Raw genomic sequence first — 19,223 nt, 5'->3', positions numbered from 1 at the left:
CAACATGAAACTAATCATGCATTTCTACCCCATGAATCTTCATAAAACTTACTTAAAACGTAAAATGAGTTCAAGATCGGCTCTTACCTCTTGAAGATCGAGGGAGAGACGACCTAAACTTGGAGTTGGGAGAGATTTAACTTCCTTGGGTCTCCAAGCTCAAAACTTGCTCAAATACCTTCAAATCGATAAAAACCTTGTTAAAACATGAAAGATTGAAGGAAAATCATCAAAAACGAACCATGGGAGAGCATGAACTCACCGTGGCCGAAAATGGGGAGAAAACTCGCCCGTTTCGGCCATGGAACTCTTATATAGGGGCTGGCCAGACCACCTTCGGAGGTCTAAAGTGCCTCCTAAACTCATGCAAGTTCGGCGGCCGAACATTGAGGTTCGGTGGCCGAACCTGAGCCAACTTTCGGGAGCCTAACTTTCCTCCTAAACTCTCAAATGTTCGGCGGCCGAACTTTGAGGTTCGGCGGCCGAACCTGGAAATGCCTCAATGGTCTTTTTCATTCAAAACTCAGTTTCTTTCTTATTTAAAATCATCAAATACATGAAAACATTTTATGAAAACATGATTTTACCCTTCTAGAGGTTTTCGACATCTAAATTCCACCGGACGGTAGGAATTCCGATACCGGAGTCTAGCTGGGTATTACATTCTCCCCCCCTTAAGAACATTCGTCCCCGAATGTTCCTCAACTAGCACATGCATAGCATACAACATATCATACACATAAAACACATAGAGACTGACCTTAAAAGAGATGAGGATATTGCCGGAGCATAGACTCCCGTGTCTCCCAGGTACACTCCTCGATGTTGTGGTGATTCCAAAGGACTTTTACCATCGGGATTTCCTTGTTCCTTAGCTTTCTGATCTGGGTGTCTAGGATCCGTACTGGCTGCTCAACATAGGTGAGATCCTCTTAGATCTCCACATCAGGCTCACTAAGAACCTTGCCCGGATCTGACATGAACTTCCGTAACATAGAAACATGGAAAACCGGATGGATTCTCTCCATTGAAGCAGGCAAGTCCAGCTTGTACGATACATTCCCAATCTTTTGCAAGACTTCAAAGGGTCCGATGTACCGTGGGGCTAGCTTACCTTTCTTTCCAAACCGAATCACCCCTTTCATTGGAGACACCTTGAGCAATACCAAATCCCCCTCCTGGAACTCTAACTGTCTTCTGCAGATATCTGCATAGCTCTTCAGTCGACTCATGGCCGTTCTAATCCTCTCTCTGATCATGGGCACCACCCTACTGGTGATCTCTACTAACTCGGGCCCTGCTAAGGACCTCTCTCCTACTTCTTCCCAACAGACAGGTGACCTGCACTTCCCCTTAATTATGAAAGACAACAACTTGTTTAGTTTAGTAAGAAAGTGAATAACGAAACTATTTCACTAAATCAATATGAGGGATCAGTTAATTCAATTTTGGTAATTTTGATCTAACCTTAGAAAATAGTTACTGATAGACTTAAATCTGTCAAGCATTTGCTCGGTGAAGAGTTTTACTGAGAGAGTACACTAACCTAGTGAATCCTCAATTTTTACTTTTTAACAGTACAAAGGAAATTTAACCGGCCAATGTAATTGGCGACAAAGTACAAGTAACAAAAACTAAAAATTAATGCATGAATTGACTTAGTTTTCCTCTTATATTATGCGACAAGTTGACATAACTGAATAGGAATAGCACCAGTTGAATGATTTCCTTTCAGCAAAAAGAACTTATAGATTGGGAAGTGAAGTTATTGAATCAAGAATCTTGTTGGACATATTATTATCTCTGATGTCCAATGTTGTTAGTATTGAAGAGTTGAGTATAGATTTTGGTACAAACCCATGTATTTTGTCATTTCAGGCAAGTAAGTATTAATCCTATCAAATAGTTGTAAAAAAGGTCTATACGACTGGGTGAGAGAGTAATAAGCAAGTTCAAGCCTAAGTCTAAATGTTTTAGCTTATTCATTATTCTTTTAATTAGACTATTCATAATTAAAGATTCTAATATAAATAAAATCACAATCAAGCAATTTTGCATATCCGATTTAAAATTAATTTGGTGATTAATCCTTAAAATTGTTTTAAATACAACAATTATAAATTGACATTACCAGTCTAAGCACTATTAGCTCCAAATGATCTAGGAGCTGATTTCATTAATTAATAATATGAAAATCAGACAAATCACTTCATTAAATTATCATACAAAAAGTAATAATATGAAAATAGATATTGTCTAGTATAATAGATCAATTTCTGTTGCCAATAAGAATTGAGATATAGAATGGTGATGACAGACAAAAAGAATATTATAAAAGTTACTGAAAAACTTATAAGGAAAATCTCGCGATCAATTTCACACCATTTCCCACTTGTTTCTTGTGGTGACTCCATTTGTGATGGAAATAGTTCATCATTATCATCGTGGCATTTTCTTCTCACTTGAGTTCCACAAAGAAATGGGTTCCCTTCATAACTTTTACTATCAAATGTACTGAACTGTTCTTTCATGTCTGGAATTCTGCCTGATAAATTGTTGTGAGCCACGCTAAATGCCTCTAGAAAGTTTAGATCGATCAACTCTATTGGAATTTGTCCGGTTAAAATGTTGTAAGAGAGATCCAAGCTTTCTATTTGGGATAAATTTGAAAAAGATTTCGGAATAGATCCTGTCAATTGATTGTGTGATAGGTTTAATGCATGAATATGAGATAGCACTCCAAGTTCATATGGAATTTCACCCGTTAAGTTATTATCGGATAAATCTAATCCAGACATGTAGTTAAGAGCCTTATTCTTATATGTGTCAGCTCTATATTTTGTAACGAACTCACTTTCTTCATCAACCTCAGCCTCAAAAAGAATTGTGTTAGCTAAGTGAGTTTTGCTGCTACCCCTATCTTCTATCACCCATCCAAAAAGTTCATCACTGAATGGACCATAGAGAGGTCCTTCTCCTTCCCTTGCAAATGAGAGATTATATAAGCAGTGGGGTATAGATCCAGAAAAGGAATTTCTTGAGAGATCCAATAAGTTGACATCATTCAGATGACACAACCAATTTGGAATGAAGCCACTGAAATGATTTCCGCGTAATAAAAGAACTCGTAAACCACTTAAATTCTCTCCAGATTTATTAATAACAGTGCCCGACAACTCATTGTCGCTTAAGTCTAATGAGTTCAGTGTTGAGATATTAAGCAAAGCTTGAGGTATTGAACCACTGAATCTATTACCTTGCAAATTTATTTGTTGCAAAGAATTTCCATTGAAGCAAGAAGGTAACAACCCAGAAAAAGAATTATAAGAAAGGTCTAGATACTCTATTCTTGTTGAAAGAAGTTGGCATGGAATCTGACCTTGAAAAAGATTATCGCGCAAGTTGAGATATTCCAACCCTGTGATGTTACCTATCCAGTGTGGAATCTCACCGTGCAATCGATTGTTGCTCAAATGTAACACCTCTGGGCCATAGCTTTGATGACTAAAATTGGTGAGTAAACTTGATAGGGTTCCTTCGAATTGGTTGTCATTCAATTGCAAATCAGCAATTCGAGTCAAGTTAAACAATGCTATCTGACCATGAAAATTATTATGAGATAACCTCAAATAGCTCAAGGAAATGCAATTTGAAAGCAGTCTCTCTGGAACTTCCCCTGAAAAGTTGTTATGAGACAAATCTAAAGCGACCAATTTACAGTCATCGCCAGCAGAAAAAAGATCACCTTCAAAATGATTTCTGGCTAAATTAAGATATGTCATGCTCGGAAGCATCTTTGCCCCAATTTCAAGCTGGCCATTGAAAGAATTATTCATGAGATTTAGGATCTCAAGTCCTCCATTGTTTTGAAGTAACCAATAAGGAAATCTTCCTTTTAAATTGTTGTGAGAAAGGTCAAGTAATTCCAATTTGAATTGGTGAAACAGAAACTCAGGAATACTTTCGAGACCACAATCTTGCATTATAAGATCTCTTAATTGAAATGATGGAATCCAACCATTCTCAAACGTAATTTTGTTGCCACTTAAACCAATCACCTCAAGGCTAGAATAATTGAAAGAGAATATGCCCTGGAGATGATTATAGCTAAGATCAAGAGATTGGAGCATAGGTGGCCAAAATGAAGGAAGACGCCCTGTTAAGTGGTTCTCAGACAGACCTAGGAATGTGAGAGATGTCAAATTGCCAAGGCATTGAGGAAGAGTGCCTCCAAATTCATTATGTCTGAGATCTAAATATTGAAGATCTTTTAAACCACACAAACCTATATTATAACAAATAAAAGGATTACTAATATTAACATCTTCTCTCTGGAAATAATTATCACAAAATTGGAATTTCGTTGTGATTCAGTAAAACTTACTTTGCTTTGGTAAAGAGCCACTGAATTTGTTACCATATAAATATAATACTTTCAGAGAAGGTGGAGCCCACGTATCTTCCGGAATACATCCAGTGAAAGCATTGTCCTCCAAATTTAAAATCTCTAACCTTTTGAAAGTTGAAAACTCTGTATAACCAAAGAAATTAGATCGACATAAAATTAATGATTCTAAATAAAATCATTGATATACATATTGATTTTTGTAATAAATTAAAAATAAATGATAACTCTTTTATGTAAAATAAATTAAAATTAATTCAAATGAGAAAAGGTTATGTTATTAATCCTACATTATTATACATTAGCAATAAGATTTTGTTTATCCTAATATTTGATTTCACTTATATATTATTTTCATAACTATTACAAGATTAAAATTATATTATTTTAGAGGAATTAAATTTTAAATTGCAATATTAATTTTTATTGCAGCACTAGACTGATTTAATTCATTGCTGGTATAAATTATATAACATTTTGAATATAATATTATATATTTAAAAAATCCTTTTTAAACATTAAAAAATTGTGAAAAGTTATTTAAATTTGATAAACTTAAAGTATTATTTTTAGATTTTTAAACTTTTTATAATTGCTATTTAAGAACTTAAATTTCAAGAAATAGGTAAAACAATAAAAAAAAATCAACATCATTAAATCTCTATTAAAAAAATATTGAATATTAAACCGTACGTTAACAAATAAATTTAATATTAAAATATGGTACCTTATACCGTTAATAAATGAATAAAGTAATAATAAAAATATTATTAAAAAATTTATGAATATTTATATTTAAATTTTATGAAAAATCCTTTACTTTAATCCTAATTATAAAAATAAATTAAAAAGTTTGGAATTTTTGGTATTCTAATAGCTAAAAGTTCAAATTACACATTACTTTAAAACGATACTTAATTTTAAACAAATAGCAAAAAGTATAAATTTAATTTCACATGAATTTATAATATAAATATATAAATTTTTATATATATAAAGGGCAAGGTTGAGTGGGTTCAACTAACTATGTAAAGCAATAAATCCAAGAGTCAAAGAACTACTATTATTTTAAATTAAGAAAAAACTTTGAAAATATATTTAAAATTTTATGTAATTTTTAATTATGTGTATTTTTTTAATTCACATAACAAATAATAAATATTCATCAATTTTAATATTTTTAATTTAATTTGCTTTATATATTTATATGAATTAGAAATCTTAATAGCGATGATGAACGATGTTAAAAAAAAATGTCATTGAAAATTATATTTCTCAATTATATAAAAAAAATTACTTTTCTTTTTAGCATAAATTTTAATTATTTTGTAGCTAAACACTTATTTTATTCAAAAAATATTTTAATAAAATTATGATTTACATTTTATTTATCTTAAAATTTGATTTTAATTATATTATTTTAACACAAAATATGAATTTATGTATATACATAATATATATGATAACGAAGAGAAATGTTGTAGTTTATACATAGTTTTGTAAAATCATATATAAAAACATTTGAGAAATTCATTTATTTTTTTTAAAAGAAATCAATTTATAAATACAAAGATAAGGGATTTAAAGTTTACCTTTAAATGATAGGGTGCCATTGAAATTGTTACGACTTATATCCAAAAATGTTAAATTCTTCAAATTCTTTAATTCTGCAGAATATTGTGGTAGAATGAAATAGAATGTTGTAATATAATGAATGTAAGGAAAACAAATCCAAAATTAATCAAACATACCTTGGATAGGAAATGAACTATCCATTGAATCAAACAACTTACTAAGAATTAAAGTGTCAAGTGATGTAAGAGCTCCCAATGATGATAAACCTCTACAATTTTTAGTGTTATCTTATTTTTAAAAAAATGTACAAAATAATATATAATTACAATTACATTATATTTTTAATTCATTAAAATTATTTAATTAATTTATTTTAAACATAATTATTCTAATAAATCTCGATTTTTATAAATAATATTAGTAAAAGAATAATATTTGATTTTATAAGTAATAAACGGGTAGATTATCAAGGAATAACTCTGAGTGATTTTTTTTTCCTATCATTCTATTTGCCTAATGTTTCAATGTATTATAAAAAAGAATAATTTTACTGAAAAATTTTTAATTTTTGGTGATGCTTTCTAGTTAGAGTTATTTCACTCTATATGTTTATTTTATGGAATTATTTTAATCTTTTTGATAAATTATTTTATGACTAACATACATAGATTTTTTTGGAAATAAAAGGGAGGAAATATTCAATTTAATTAATTTCATTATGACATAACTGCAATTTTTATTTTATTTTTATAATATTTGTGAAATTAATATCAAATGAAATCTATAAAAAATGATTTAATTAAAAAAATATTGTTCTTATATTAATAAAAATATGTCAATTGGTTTGTTCGTATTCAATAATAAAAATAACATAGGAGATGGGATATGAAAGTGAAGTTACCTGCCGCTGAGTGGAAGCTGTTGAATTGATTATGACTCACATTCAGCGTTTTCAAATTTTTCAGATTACTTAATTCTGCACCATAAGAAATTGAGAAAAAATTAAAAAATAAAAAGTGAATATACAATAGAGAGCATAGTTGAAAAATATTATTTTTATTTTTATCTTTACAATGTTTGTGAAATTAATGGCAGAATGTTTTTTTTTTTTTTTTTGAAATATAGTTCCATATTAAAATTAAGGATTGGCATGTGTTGGCCCTGCATGACTTGAGTTTTGTAAATTCCGAAAACGAAAAATGTCTCCTATGTTAAAAGGGGCAGCATGGCTTTGTTTTGGCAGTATACAGTTTTTGGAATTCTTAGCTCAATCAAAAAATTATATTGGAATCAAAAAGAGAATTTATGTTATAAGAATCCAACCAATTCAAATGAAATTTATGTTTTGGCTAAGATATTCTGTTAATTTGTTTCTAGACAGATCAAGGAATGTGAGACATTGTGGAAGAGTGCCTCCAAATTCATTAAAACTGAGATCTAAATGTTGAAGATCTTTTAAATCACACAAACCTATATTATAACAAATAAAAGGATTACTAACATTAACATCTTTTCTCTGCAAATGATTATCACAAAATTAAAATTTGGCAGTATTTAGGTAAAACTTACTTTACTTTGGTAAAGAGCCACTGAGTTTGTTATCATATAAATATAATGCTTTCAGAGAAAATGGAGCCCACATATCTTCTCGAATACATCCAGTGAAAGTATTGCTCTCAAAATTTAAAATCTCTAACCTTTTGAAAGTTGAAAACTCTATATAACTAATAAAATTAGATCGACTAATTTACAATAATAAAATAAATGGTTCTAAATAAAATAATTGATATAGATATTAATTTTTGTAATAAATTAAAAATAAATGGTAACGCTTTTATGTAAAATAAATTAAAATTAATTCAAATGAGAAAAGGTTAATGTTATTAACCCTACATTATTATACATTAATAACAAGATTAAAATAATATTATTTTAGAGGAATTAAATTTTAAATTGCAATATTAATTTTATTGCAGCACTAGACTGATTTAATTCATTGCTGGTATAAATTATATAACATTTTGAACATTAAAAAATTGTCATAAGTTATTTAAATTTTGATAAAATTAAAGTATTATTTTTAGATTTTTAAACTTTTTATAATTGCTATTTAAGAACTTAAATTTCAAGAAATAGGTAAAACAATAAAAAAAAACCAACATCATTAAATCTCTATTAAAAAAATATTGAATATTAAACCGTACGTTAACAAATAAATTTAATATTAAAATAAATATGGTATCTTACATCGTTAATAAATGAATAAAATAATAATAAAAATATTATTAAAAAATTTATGAATATTTATATTTAAATTTTATGAAAAATCCTTTACTTTAATCCTAATTATGAAAATAAATTAAAAAGTTTGGAATTTTTGGTATTCTAATAGCTAAAAGTTCAAATTACACATTACTTTAAAACGATACTTAATTTTAAACAAATAGCAAAAAGTATAAATTTAATTTCACATGAATTTATAATATAAATATATAAATTTTTATATATATAAAGGGCAAGGTTGAGTGGGTTCAACTATCTATGTAAAGCAATAAATCCAAGAGTCAAAAAACTACTATTATTTTAAATTAAGAAAAAACTTTGAAAATATATTTAAAATTTTATGTAATTTTTAATTATGTGTATTTTTTTAATTCACATAACAAATAATAAATATTCATCAATTTTAATATTTTTAATTTAATTTGCTTTATATATTTATATGAATTAGAAATCTTAATAGCGATGATGAACGATGTTAAAAAAAAATATCATTGAAAATTATATTTCTCAATTATATAAAAAAAATTACTTTTCTTTTTAGCATAAATTTTAATTATTTTGTAGCTAAACGCTTATTTCATTCAAAAAATATTTTAATAAAATTATGATTTACATTTTATTTATCTTAAAATTTGATTTTAATTATATTATTTTAACACAAAATATGAATTTATGTATATACATAATATATATGATAACGAAGAGAAATGTTGTAGTTTATACATAGTTTTGTAAAATTATATATAAAAATATTTGAGAAATTCATTTATTTTTTTTAAAAGAAATCAATTTATAAATACAAAGATAAGAGATTTAAAGTTTACCTTTAAATGATAGGGTGCCATTGAAATTGTTACCACTTATATCCAAGAATGTTAAATTCTTCAAATTCTTTAATTCTGCAGAATATTGTGGTAGAATGAAATAGAATGTTGTAATATAATGAATGTAAGGAAAACAAATCCAAAATTAATCAAACATACCTTGGATAGGAAATGAACTATCCATTGAATCAAACAACTTACTAAGAATTAAAGTGTCAAGTGATGTAAGAGCTCCCAATGATGATAAACCTCTACAATTTTTAGTGTTATCTTATTTTTAAAAAAATGTACAAAATAATATATAATTACAATTACATTATATTTTTAATTCATTAAAATTATTTAATTAATTTATTTTAAACATAATTATTCTAATAAATCTCGATTTTTATAAATAATATTAGTAAAAGAATAATATTTGATTTTATAAGTAATAAACGGGTAGATTATCAAGGAATAACTCTGAGTGATTTTTTTTTCCTATCATTCTATTTGCCTAATGTTTCAATGTATTATAAAAAAGAATAATTTTACTGAAAAATTTTTAATTTTTGGTGATGCTTTCTAGTTAGAGTTATTTCACTCTATATGTTTATTTTATGGAATTATTTTAATCTTTTTGATAAATTATTTTATGACTAACATACATAGATTTTTTTGGAAATAAAAGGGAGGAAATATTCAATTTAATTAATTTCATTATGACATAACTGCAATTTTTATTTTATTTTTATAATATTTGTGAAATTAATATCAAATGAAATCTATAAAAAATGATTTAATTAAAAAAATATTGTTCTTATATTAATAAAAATATGTCAATTGGTTTGTTCGTATTCAATAATAAAAATAACATAGGAGATGGGATATGAAAGTGAAGTTACCTGCCGCTGAGTGGAAGCTGTTGAATTGATTATAACTCACATCCAGCGTTTTCAAATTTTTCAGATTACTTAATTCTGCACCATAAGAAATTGAGAAAAAATTAAAAAATAAAAAGTGAATATACAATAGAGAGCATAGTTGAAAAATATTATTTTTATTTTTATCTTTACAATGTTTGTGAAATTAATGGCAGAATGTTTTTTTTTTTTTTTTGAAATATAGTTCCATATTAAAATTAAGGATTGGCATGTGTTGGCCTTGCATGACTTGAGTTTTGTAAATTCTGAAAACGAAAAATGTCTCCTATGTTAAAAGGGGCAGCATGGCTTTGTTTTGGCAGTATACAGTTTTTGGAATTCTTAGCTCAATCAAAAAATTATATTGGAATCAAAAAGAGAATTTATGTTATAAGAATCCAACCGATTCAAATGAAATTTATGTTTTGGCTAAGATATTCTGTTAATTTGTTTCTAGACAGATCAAGGAATGTGAGACATTGTGGAAGAGTACCTCCAAATTCATTAAAACTGAGATCTAAATGTTGAAGATCTTTTAAATCACACAAACCTATATTATAAGTAATAAATATGAAAATTTTCTTTTGAAGAAAAATTTAGAATTTATTTTGTGTGTGATATCATTGAAAATGTTATTATATTATATTTAATTATGCTATTATTAGCTCACCTAGCTGAATATAAATAAATATTTTTTTATATATATTCTTTTATAATGTGATCACAAAACTCTACAATTTTTAGTGTTATCTTATTTTTAAAAAAATGTACAAAATAATAGCACTAAATAGTATATAATTACAATTATATTATATTTTTAATTCATTAAAATTATTTAATTAATTTATTTTAAACATAATTATTCTAATAAATCTCGAGTTTTATAAATAATATTAGTAAAAGAATAATATTTAATTTTATAAGTAATAAAAGAGTAGATTATCAAGGAATAACTCTGAGTGATTTTTTTTTCCTATCATTCTATTTGCCTAATGTTTCAATGTATTATAAAAAAGAATAATTTTACTGAAAAATTTTTAATTTTTGGTGATGCTTTCTAGCTAGAGTTATTTAACTCTACATGTTTATTTTATGGAATTATTTTAATCTTTTTGATAAATTAAGAAAAAACTTTGAAAATATATTTAAAATTTTATGTAATTTTTAATTATGTGTATTTTTTTAATTCACATAACAAATAATAAATATTCATCGATTTTAATATAATAAATATTCATCGATTTTAATATTTTTAGTTTCATTTGCTTTATATATTTATATGAATTAGAAATCTTAATAGCGATAATGAATGATGTTAAAAAAAAATGTCATTGAAAATTATATTTCTCAATTATATAAAAAAAATTACTTTTCTTTTTAGCATAAATTTTAATTATTTTGTAGCTAAACGCTTATATATTTCATTCAAAAATATTTTAATAAAATTATTATTTACATTTTATTTATCTTAAAATTTGATTTCAATTATATTATTTTAATGCAAAATATGAATTTATATATATACATAATATATACATAATAATGAAGAGAACTGTTTTAGTTTATACATAGTTTTGTAAAATCATATATAAAAACATTTGAGAAATTTATTTTTTTTTAAAAAAAAAATCAATTTATAAATATAAAGATAAGGGATTTAAAGTTTACCTTTAAATGATAGGATGCCGTTGAAACGATTATCACTTATATCCAAGAATGTTAAATTCTTCAAGTTCTTCAATTCTGCAGAAGTAGCAGAACAAAATACAGAATGTCATGGTAGAATAAATGTAAGGAAAACAAATCCAAAATTAATCAAACATACCTTGAATAGGAAATGAACTATCCATTGAATCAAACGAGTTACTAAGAATTAAAGTGTTAAGTGATGTAAGAGCTCCCAATGATGATAATATATTTAAAATTTTTAAAATTTAAAATAATTGTTAAGTGACAACATTGAAAATATATTTAAAATTTTTATATAATTTTCAATTATGTAAATTTTTAAAACTCACATAGCAAATTATAATTATCTACTTTATATATATCTTAATTATATATATTCAATTATAATAAATATTATACATATATATAATATTAGTTTATACATAGTTTTGTAAAATCATATATAAAACATCTGAGAAATTCATTTATTTTTTTAAAAAGAAATCAATTTATAAATACAAAGATAAGGGATTTAAAATTTACCTTTAAATGATAGGGTGCCATTGAAACGGTTAACACTTATATCCAATAATGTTAAATTCTTCAAATTCTTTAATTCTGCAGAATATTATGATAGAATGAAACATAATGTTGTAATATAATGAATGTAAGGAAAATAAATTCAAAATTAATCAAACATACCTTGGATAGGGAATGAACCATTCATTGTAAATGAACCATTCATATTATACATGTTCCTAAGAATTAAAGTGTTGAGTGATGTAAGAGCTCCCAATGATGATAATATGCTTTTATTGAATCTATTCCAACTAATGTCTAACTTCTCCAATCTTTTAAAACCTGTAAAATATTACGCGTTGAAGTAAGGATAATGAAAAAAAAAAGTCAATTTTTTTTATCAAAATTATAATTTAATCTAATAGTTTTGATTATCATACATATATATATATTTCTTTTTTATATATTCAATCCTAATAAATATTATATATAGTAACTTCTTATATTATTTTCGGTGATATTTAATTTTATTGGAACTTTTTCGATTAAAAAAATATTTTATAAAATTATGATTAAAGTTAATATGATGATCACTTTATTCAAATTTATTATTAATTGTAATTTAAATGATAAAAAATAATTTTAATTATCTCTCAAATTTTATTTTATCAATAAAATGGCATTTTAATTAAATTTTTTATTTAATTTAAAAATATAATATATATTATGCATAGAGTATAATAAATATAATATTTTTATTATTTTTCAATATGAGTTACACATTAAATTTGTAAGAATAACTCTATTAAAATATTTATATATATAATTTATTCATTAAATATGTCTTAATACAATAAAGAAATAGGTAAAATGAGGTGAATTGAATAACTCATCTTAAATTTTTTCTTAATAAGTGTGAAAACAAAAAAAGGCAAAAATTGTAGGAGTAAAAAATTATCAAATTAGAGTTTCTGGAAAATAATTTGTATTTTTTAAAAAATATTTTTTACATAATAATTTATTTTTTATTATTTAATTCTAATCTAAAAAAAATAGTGTGCTCTGCATTATAAACAATAGATTACTGCTTATTTTCTTAAAAATTAAATAAAAATAAAAAATTTATCAAAGTGTATTAATGTATTAATTAATTTGATGAAGATTTTTACAATAAATAATGAAAATTTTAACATTCCTATTTAAAATGTATTTTATTTCACAGACACATATATATTTAATAGGTATATAAATTGTAAATGAGAAAAAAATATACTCTGGTTTAAAAAATTTTTAATTTACTTTTTCATGCATATTAAAAAAATATAAATTTTTTATTAACTTTTTAATTATATCCATTTTAAATATATTAAATTTTATTAAATATTAAGAGATATTTTGAGTGATTTATTGAAAATAAGATAAAATTAAATAAAATTATAATAATTAATTTATATATTACTATAGTCTAAAAAAATAATTTTGAGATAATTAAAAAAAATTGATAAAAATTATAAGAAGAATGGAGTATTTATAATATACAACATAAACATTTCAAAAAAAAAAATTCTTAAAAATTAGAATAGTAATTAAAATTATATTTATTATATTTAGACATATTATATGTATATATTTTAAATATAAATATAATATATACTATATTCGTTCTATAATTTTTATCTATTTTTTTAATTATTTAAAATTATTATTTATTTTTTGTACTATAATAACATATAAATTGACTATTATAGTTCTATTTAATTTTATATTATTTTTAAAAAAATTTCAAAATAAATTTTAATATTTAATATTTTTAAAATGAATATAATTTAAAAAGTTAATATAAAAAATTATTTTTCTTAATATATATAAAAAACTTCATTTATTTAAATATAAAAGCGGTTTTATTTCATTAAATAAAATTTTAAGAATAATTTTAAAAAATTGAGAATAAGATGAAATTATCATTTATTAATAAAATCAAACTTTAATGGCTAATTTGTTTTACTTTAAACTAAAGGAGCTAATAGTTTTTGAAATTTCTCATGATTTTAATAAATAAAATAAAATAAAATATGAGATAGTAATATTATGATGAATTTTAATAATTAATTTGTTTCACTTTAAACAAAAGGAACTAATAATAGTCATTAATTAGGTCATATATTAAACTTAAGTGTGAAGAAAATAATTTCAATAATCAAATATACCTTGATTAGAAAATGAACCTTCTATGAAATTGCCGGTGAGAATCAAAGTGTTGAGTGATGGAAGAGCAGCCAATGATGATAAGATGCTATTATTGAAACTATTCCAACTAATATCCAACTCCTCTAATCTTTGAAAACCTGTATATAATTTGTATGTTATTTTACGTCACAATTAATTAATTAATCACTTTCATATAATTAAATTGCAAAAATTATGCCAAGAGTGTAATCAATATAATATTTTTATTAATTTTTTATATGAGTTACACATTAAATTTATAAGAATAATTCTATTAAAATATATATATATATATAATTTATTTATTAAATATATCTTAATATAATAAGGTATATAAAATGAGATGAATTGAATGATATGTCTTAAATTTTCATACTTTAAATAAAAAAATTAGCCTATTTTGCATTATTTATTTTGTGCAAATAAATAAAAAGTATTAAAATTTAAAATAAATAAATAATTATTAAAATAAAACTTCGTTTGTTTATGAAAATAATTTATATTTTTTAAAATGTTTTCAAAAAATTAATTTATTTTTCATTATTTAATTTTAATTTAAAAAATAAAATCATTATTATATCATACAATTCCAAGGTTACTTGATAAAACATTGAAAATATATTTAAAATTTTTAAAACTCACATAGCAAATTATAATTATCTACTTTATATATTCTTATATCTCTTAATTATATATATTCAATTATAATAAATATTATATATATATATAATATTATTTTAAAATATATTATTTTTAATACAAACGACTTTTTTCGGTCAATTGGCCAATTAAAAATTAATAATAATAATTTACATGGCATGCCATTTAAATTATCAAATTACCACATAAATTATCAAATTTAAAAATTTACACCACATCGAATTAATTAAATTAAAAGAATTGAATTAAAATGCAAATGTTGGACTTTTTTATCGATCCATAAATTCGGGATAAATAGCTGAAAAAAATAAACCAAAAAGAATAGAAAGTATATGAAAATAACTTTTATATATATTTTGTAGAACTATCAAAAACATTTGACAATTTCATTTCAAGTTTACCCATAGTTTATATAATTAAAAATAGCACTTAAATGGGAGAAAAAAATAATTATTTTAGAAAAGACAATTCATCTATAGGAATTTAAAATTTCCCCTGTAGTTTATATAATTAAGGATTTATCGATTTTAATATTTTTAATTTAACTTGTTTTATATATGTATATTGATAAAACTTTTAAAATAGCGATGATGGATAATGTTAAAAAAAATATTGTCGTTTGATATTATATTTCTCAATTATAAAAAAAATATTTTTTTAATATAAATTTTAATTATTTGGTAACTAGACACTTATTTCAAATAAAAATATTTTAATAAAATTATAATTTATATTTTATTTATTTTAAAATTTAATTTCAATTATATTATTTTAACATAAAATATGAATTTATGTATATATAATATATATAATAAATCTTAAAAATAATGAAGAGAAATATTTTAGTTTCTATGTAATTTTGTAAAATCATATATAAAAACATTTAAGAAATCCATTTATTTTTTGTAAAATTAAATAATTTATAAATGCAAATATAAGAAATTTAAAATTTATCTTTAAATGATTGAGTGCCATTAAAATTATTATAACTTATATCCAAAAATGTTATTTCATGATCAAAACTATTATTAACTATAATTTAAATGATAAAAAATGATTTTAGCTACAAATTTTATTTTCTCAGCAAAATGGCCTTTTAATTATAATTTTATTTAATTTAAAAATACAATATATAAATATAATAAATATAATATTTTTATTATTTCTCATTATGGATTACACATTAAATTTTTAAGAATAATTCTATTAAAATATTTATATATACAAATTATTTATTAAATATGTCTTAATATAATAAGACATATGTAACATGAGATGTATGTCAATATTTTTTAAATATAAATACAATATATATTTCTTTCATTTCACAATTTTTATTTATATTTTTTAATTATTTTAAAATTATTGTCTATTTTTTAAATTATAATAACATATAAATTAACTATTATAGGCATATTTAATTTAATTTAATTTTATTTTTAAAAAGTTTTTTAAAATATTTCTTAATATTTAATAAAATTTAATATTTTTAAGGTGGTATAATTAGAAAATTAATAAAAAAAATTTCTCATAATTTTAATAAAAAAAATTAAATAAATTTGAGTTTGAAGAAAATAATTCCAATAATCAAATATACCTTGATTAGGAAATGAACCTTCCATGTAATTGGAAGCGAAAATTAAAGTGTTGAGTGATGGAAGCGCAGCCAATGATAATAAAATGCTATTATTGAAACTATTCCCACTAATGTCCAACTCCTCTAATCTTTGAAAGCCTGTATATCATATAACAACTTGTATGTTATTTCATAACACAATTAATTAATTAATCACTTTCACATAATTAAGTTACCAAAAAATAAATGTCTTGAAATAAAAAGTAATCTTAATTATCTCTCAAATTTTATTTTGTTAATAAAAGGGCTTCTTAATTAAAATTTTTAATTAATTTAAAAATATAATATATATTAGCCCAGAGTAAACTAAATATAATATTTTTATTAGTTTTTGATATAAGTTACACATTCAATTTGTAAAAATAATTCTATTAAAATATTTATATATACAAATTATTTATTAAATATGTCTTAATATAATAAGACATATATAACATGAGATGAATCGAATAATTTATTTTAAATTTTTATATTTTAAATAAATAAATTAACGTGCTTCGCATTATTTATTTTATGTAAATAAATAAATAAAAAAATTAAATTAGAGCTTCTGGAAAATAATTTATATTTTTTAAAAAAAAAATATTTTTCACATAATAATTTATTTTTTATTATTTAATTCTAATCTAACAAAAAATCACTGAATATATATATATATATATATATATATATATATATATATATATATATATATATATATATATGTCATGCAATTCCAAAATTACTTTTATTTTTATGATAACACATAGAAAATATATTTAAAAAATTTTAGAGTATTTTTAATTATATGTATTTTTTAATTATGTCAATATTTTTTAATATAAATGTAATATATATTCCTTTCATTTTATAATTTTTATTTATTTTTCTTTTAGTTGTTCTAAAATTATTGCCTTTTTTTTCATTATAATAACATATAATTGACTATTAATAGCCATATTTAATTTAATTTCATTTTATTTTTAAAAAATTTTTCAAAATATTTTTTAGTATTTAATAAAATTTAATATTTTTAAGATGATAATAAAATGCTATTATTGAATTTATTAACACTTAAATCCAACTCCTTTAATTTTAGAAAACCTGTATACCATACAATTTGTATGTTATTTTATGTCACAATTAATTAATTAATCATTTGCAAGAAGCCAATTCATTGAATTTCAAATCCATAATTCTAAGTTGCCTAAAAAACATTTGAATTTGATTTTGCAGAACTATCATTTGACAATTCCAGTTAATTTTTTATAAAAAAATATTTATTTTATGAATGTAAAGGCAATTCATCTATAAGAATTTAAAGTTTACCTATACTTTATATAATTAAAAATAGCACTTACAGTAGGAGCAGAAAAAATAATAATAATAATGTGAAATAAAACTTGAAAACAGAGAGCATGGTTGAGTGAGTTTAATTAGATTTTAAGATTGAATGATTTTTAAACATCAAACGTACCTTGTATAGGAAAAGAACCTTCCATTTCATTGTAGCCAAAAATCAAAATCTTAAGTGATATAAGAGCACCCAATGATGGTAAGATGTTATTATTGTAGCCAAAACATCAAACTTCAAGCTTATTATTAATATATATATAAACCATCAATTCCTAGACATTTCCATATCATGTTATTAATAGTAGAAAATTTTATCTAAACATATCAGGGAAACTATATTTAAATATTTTTATATTTAGAAAATAAATAGAAACGTGAATAAAAATAAAATTAGAAGAGTATAGTATATTACCTTGGTCATCAATGGAACAATCGAAATGATTGTACGATAAATCAAGAGTTTTGAGCTCTTTCAGCTGCTGGAACATTGACAAGTTTACATACCAAGTATTTTCATCAGTATAAAATGATCCACTCTCTATATCATATTGTCGTGTATTGTTGAGCGAGAGTTTAGTCACGTGACCGGTGGTTGAGTTGCACATGACACGCTCCCATTCACAACAATTGCTGGTTGGATCATCAATCCATGAAGGCAAAAGATGGTCTGCGTCGAGCCCATTTGATCCAACAAATGCCTTGAAATCTAAGAGAGCCAATCTCTCTTCTTCAAAGCAACCTTTGTTTCCATGGATTTGAATCCACAGAATCACAACACCCAACAATAAGCACTTTGCTATGTTAGCCAACTCCATTTGGAAATGCGATGCTCCCATCCACCACTCCTTCCCCTTATTTATATTCATTCATAACTCTATTAGTCTCCCATCACATCCCTAATAGACAAATATTGGATTTTTTTTTTTTAACAAAAGGTAACTTTTAAAGTCTAGATCAATAAATAAATTAATAAGCTATTTTAATTTTTTAATGTGTAATAAATAAAATTATCAAATTTTTTCAAAAAATGTTAAATAAATTTTAAAAAATAAATCAAATAAGCCTTTGAAGCAAAATAACATATTCATTTTTAAAGTTGATCAATGAGTTCTTACTCTCTATTTTTTTTTTTATCTATGGAATTAACTTTCTTTGATGATTAATTCATATTTTAAACTAACTGTAGATCA

At 23.1% G+C, this 19,223-nt stretch overlaps 1 protein-coding gene and 1 long non-coding RNA gene across 2 annotated transcripts; both read right to left on the bottom strand.

The window, feature by feature from the left end:
- Positions 1 to 2,204: 2,204 nt before the first annotated feature.
- LOC110607787 (receptor like protein 21) lies at positions 2,205 to 18,919 on the bottom strand. Its single transcript, XM_043961409.1, has 11 exons — positions 18,368 to 18,919; positions 16,660 to 16,797; positions 12,360 to 12,518; positions 12,201 to 12,275; positions 11,658 to 11,732; positions 9,972 to 10,046; positions 9,088 to 9,162; positions 6,882 to 6,956; positions 5,998 to 6,072; positions 4,385 to 4,531; positions 2,205 to 4,285 (listed from the first exon to the last, which is right to left on the bottom strand). Exons 1-11 carry the CDS (start codon positions 18,897 to 18,899, stop codon positions 2,205 to 2,207), a joined length of 3,507 nt encoding a protein of 1,168 aa, XP_043817344.1. The 5' UTR covers positions 18,900 to 18,919.
- LOC122725070 lies at positions 11,550 to 12,390 on the bottom strand. The gene is made up of 3 exons (XR_006352455.1): positions 12,360 to 12,390; positions 12,201 to 12,275; positions 11,550 to 11,732 (listed from the first exon to the last, which is right to left on the bottom strand). It is a non-coding gene; the product is annotated as an uncharacterized LOC122725070 (long non-coding RNA).
- Positions 18,920 to 19,223: the final 304 nt, after the last annotated feature.

Source organism: Manihot esculenta, chromosome 11 (genome assembly GCF_001659605.2).
Source record: "Manihot esculenta cultivar AM560-2 chromosome 11, M.esculenta_v8, whole genome shotgun sequence".
Taxonomy (NCBI): Eukaryota; Viridiplantae; Streptophyta; class Magnoliopsida; order Malpighiales; family Euphorbiaceae; genus Manihot; species Manihot esculenta.
The sequence above is the reverse complement of the archived record's forward strand: the minus strand, read 5'-3'. Positions and strand labels throughout refer to the sequence as shown.

What these genes read in the sequence shown, in the direction of transcription:
- LOC110607787 (XM_043961409.1), bottom strand. Translation starts at nt 18,899, where the DNA reads ATGAATATAAATAAGGGGAAGGAGTGGTGGATGGGAGCATCGCATTTC. An exon ending in TGGCACCCTATCATTTAAAG is followed by an intron (nt 11,733 to 12,200) that starts GTAAATTTTAAA and finishes CTACTTCTGCAG; the next exon opens with AATTGAAGAACTTGAAGAAT. An exon ending in TGGCTCTTTACCAAAGCAAA is followed by an intron (nt 4,286 to 4,384) that starts GTAAGTTTTACT and finishes GTTATAATATAG; the next exon opens with GTTTGTGTGGTTTAAAAGAT.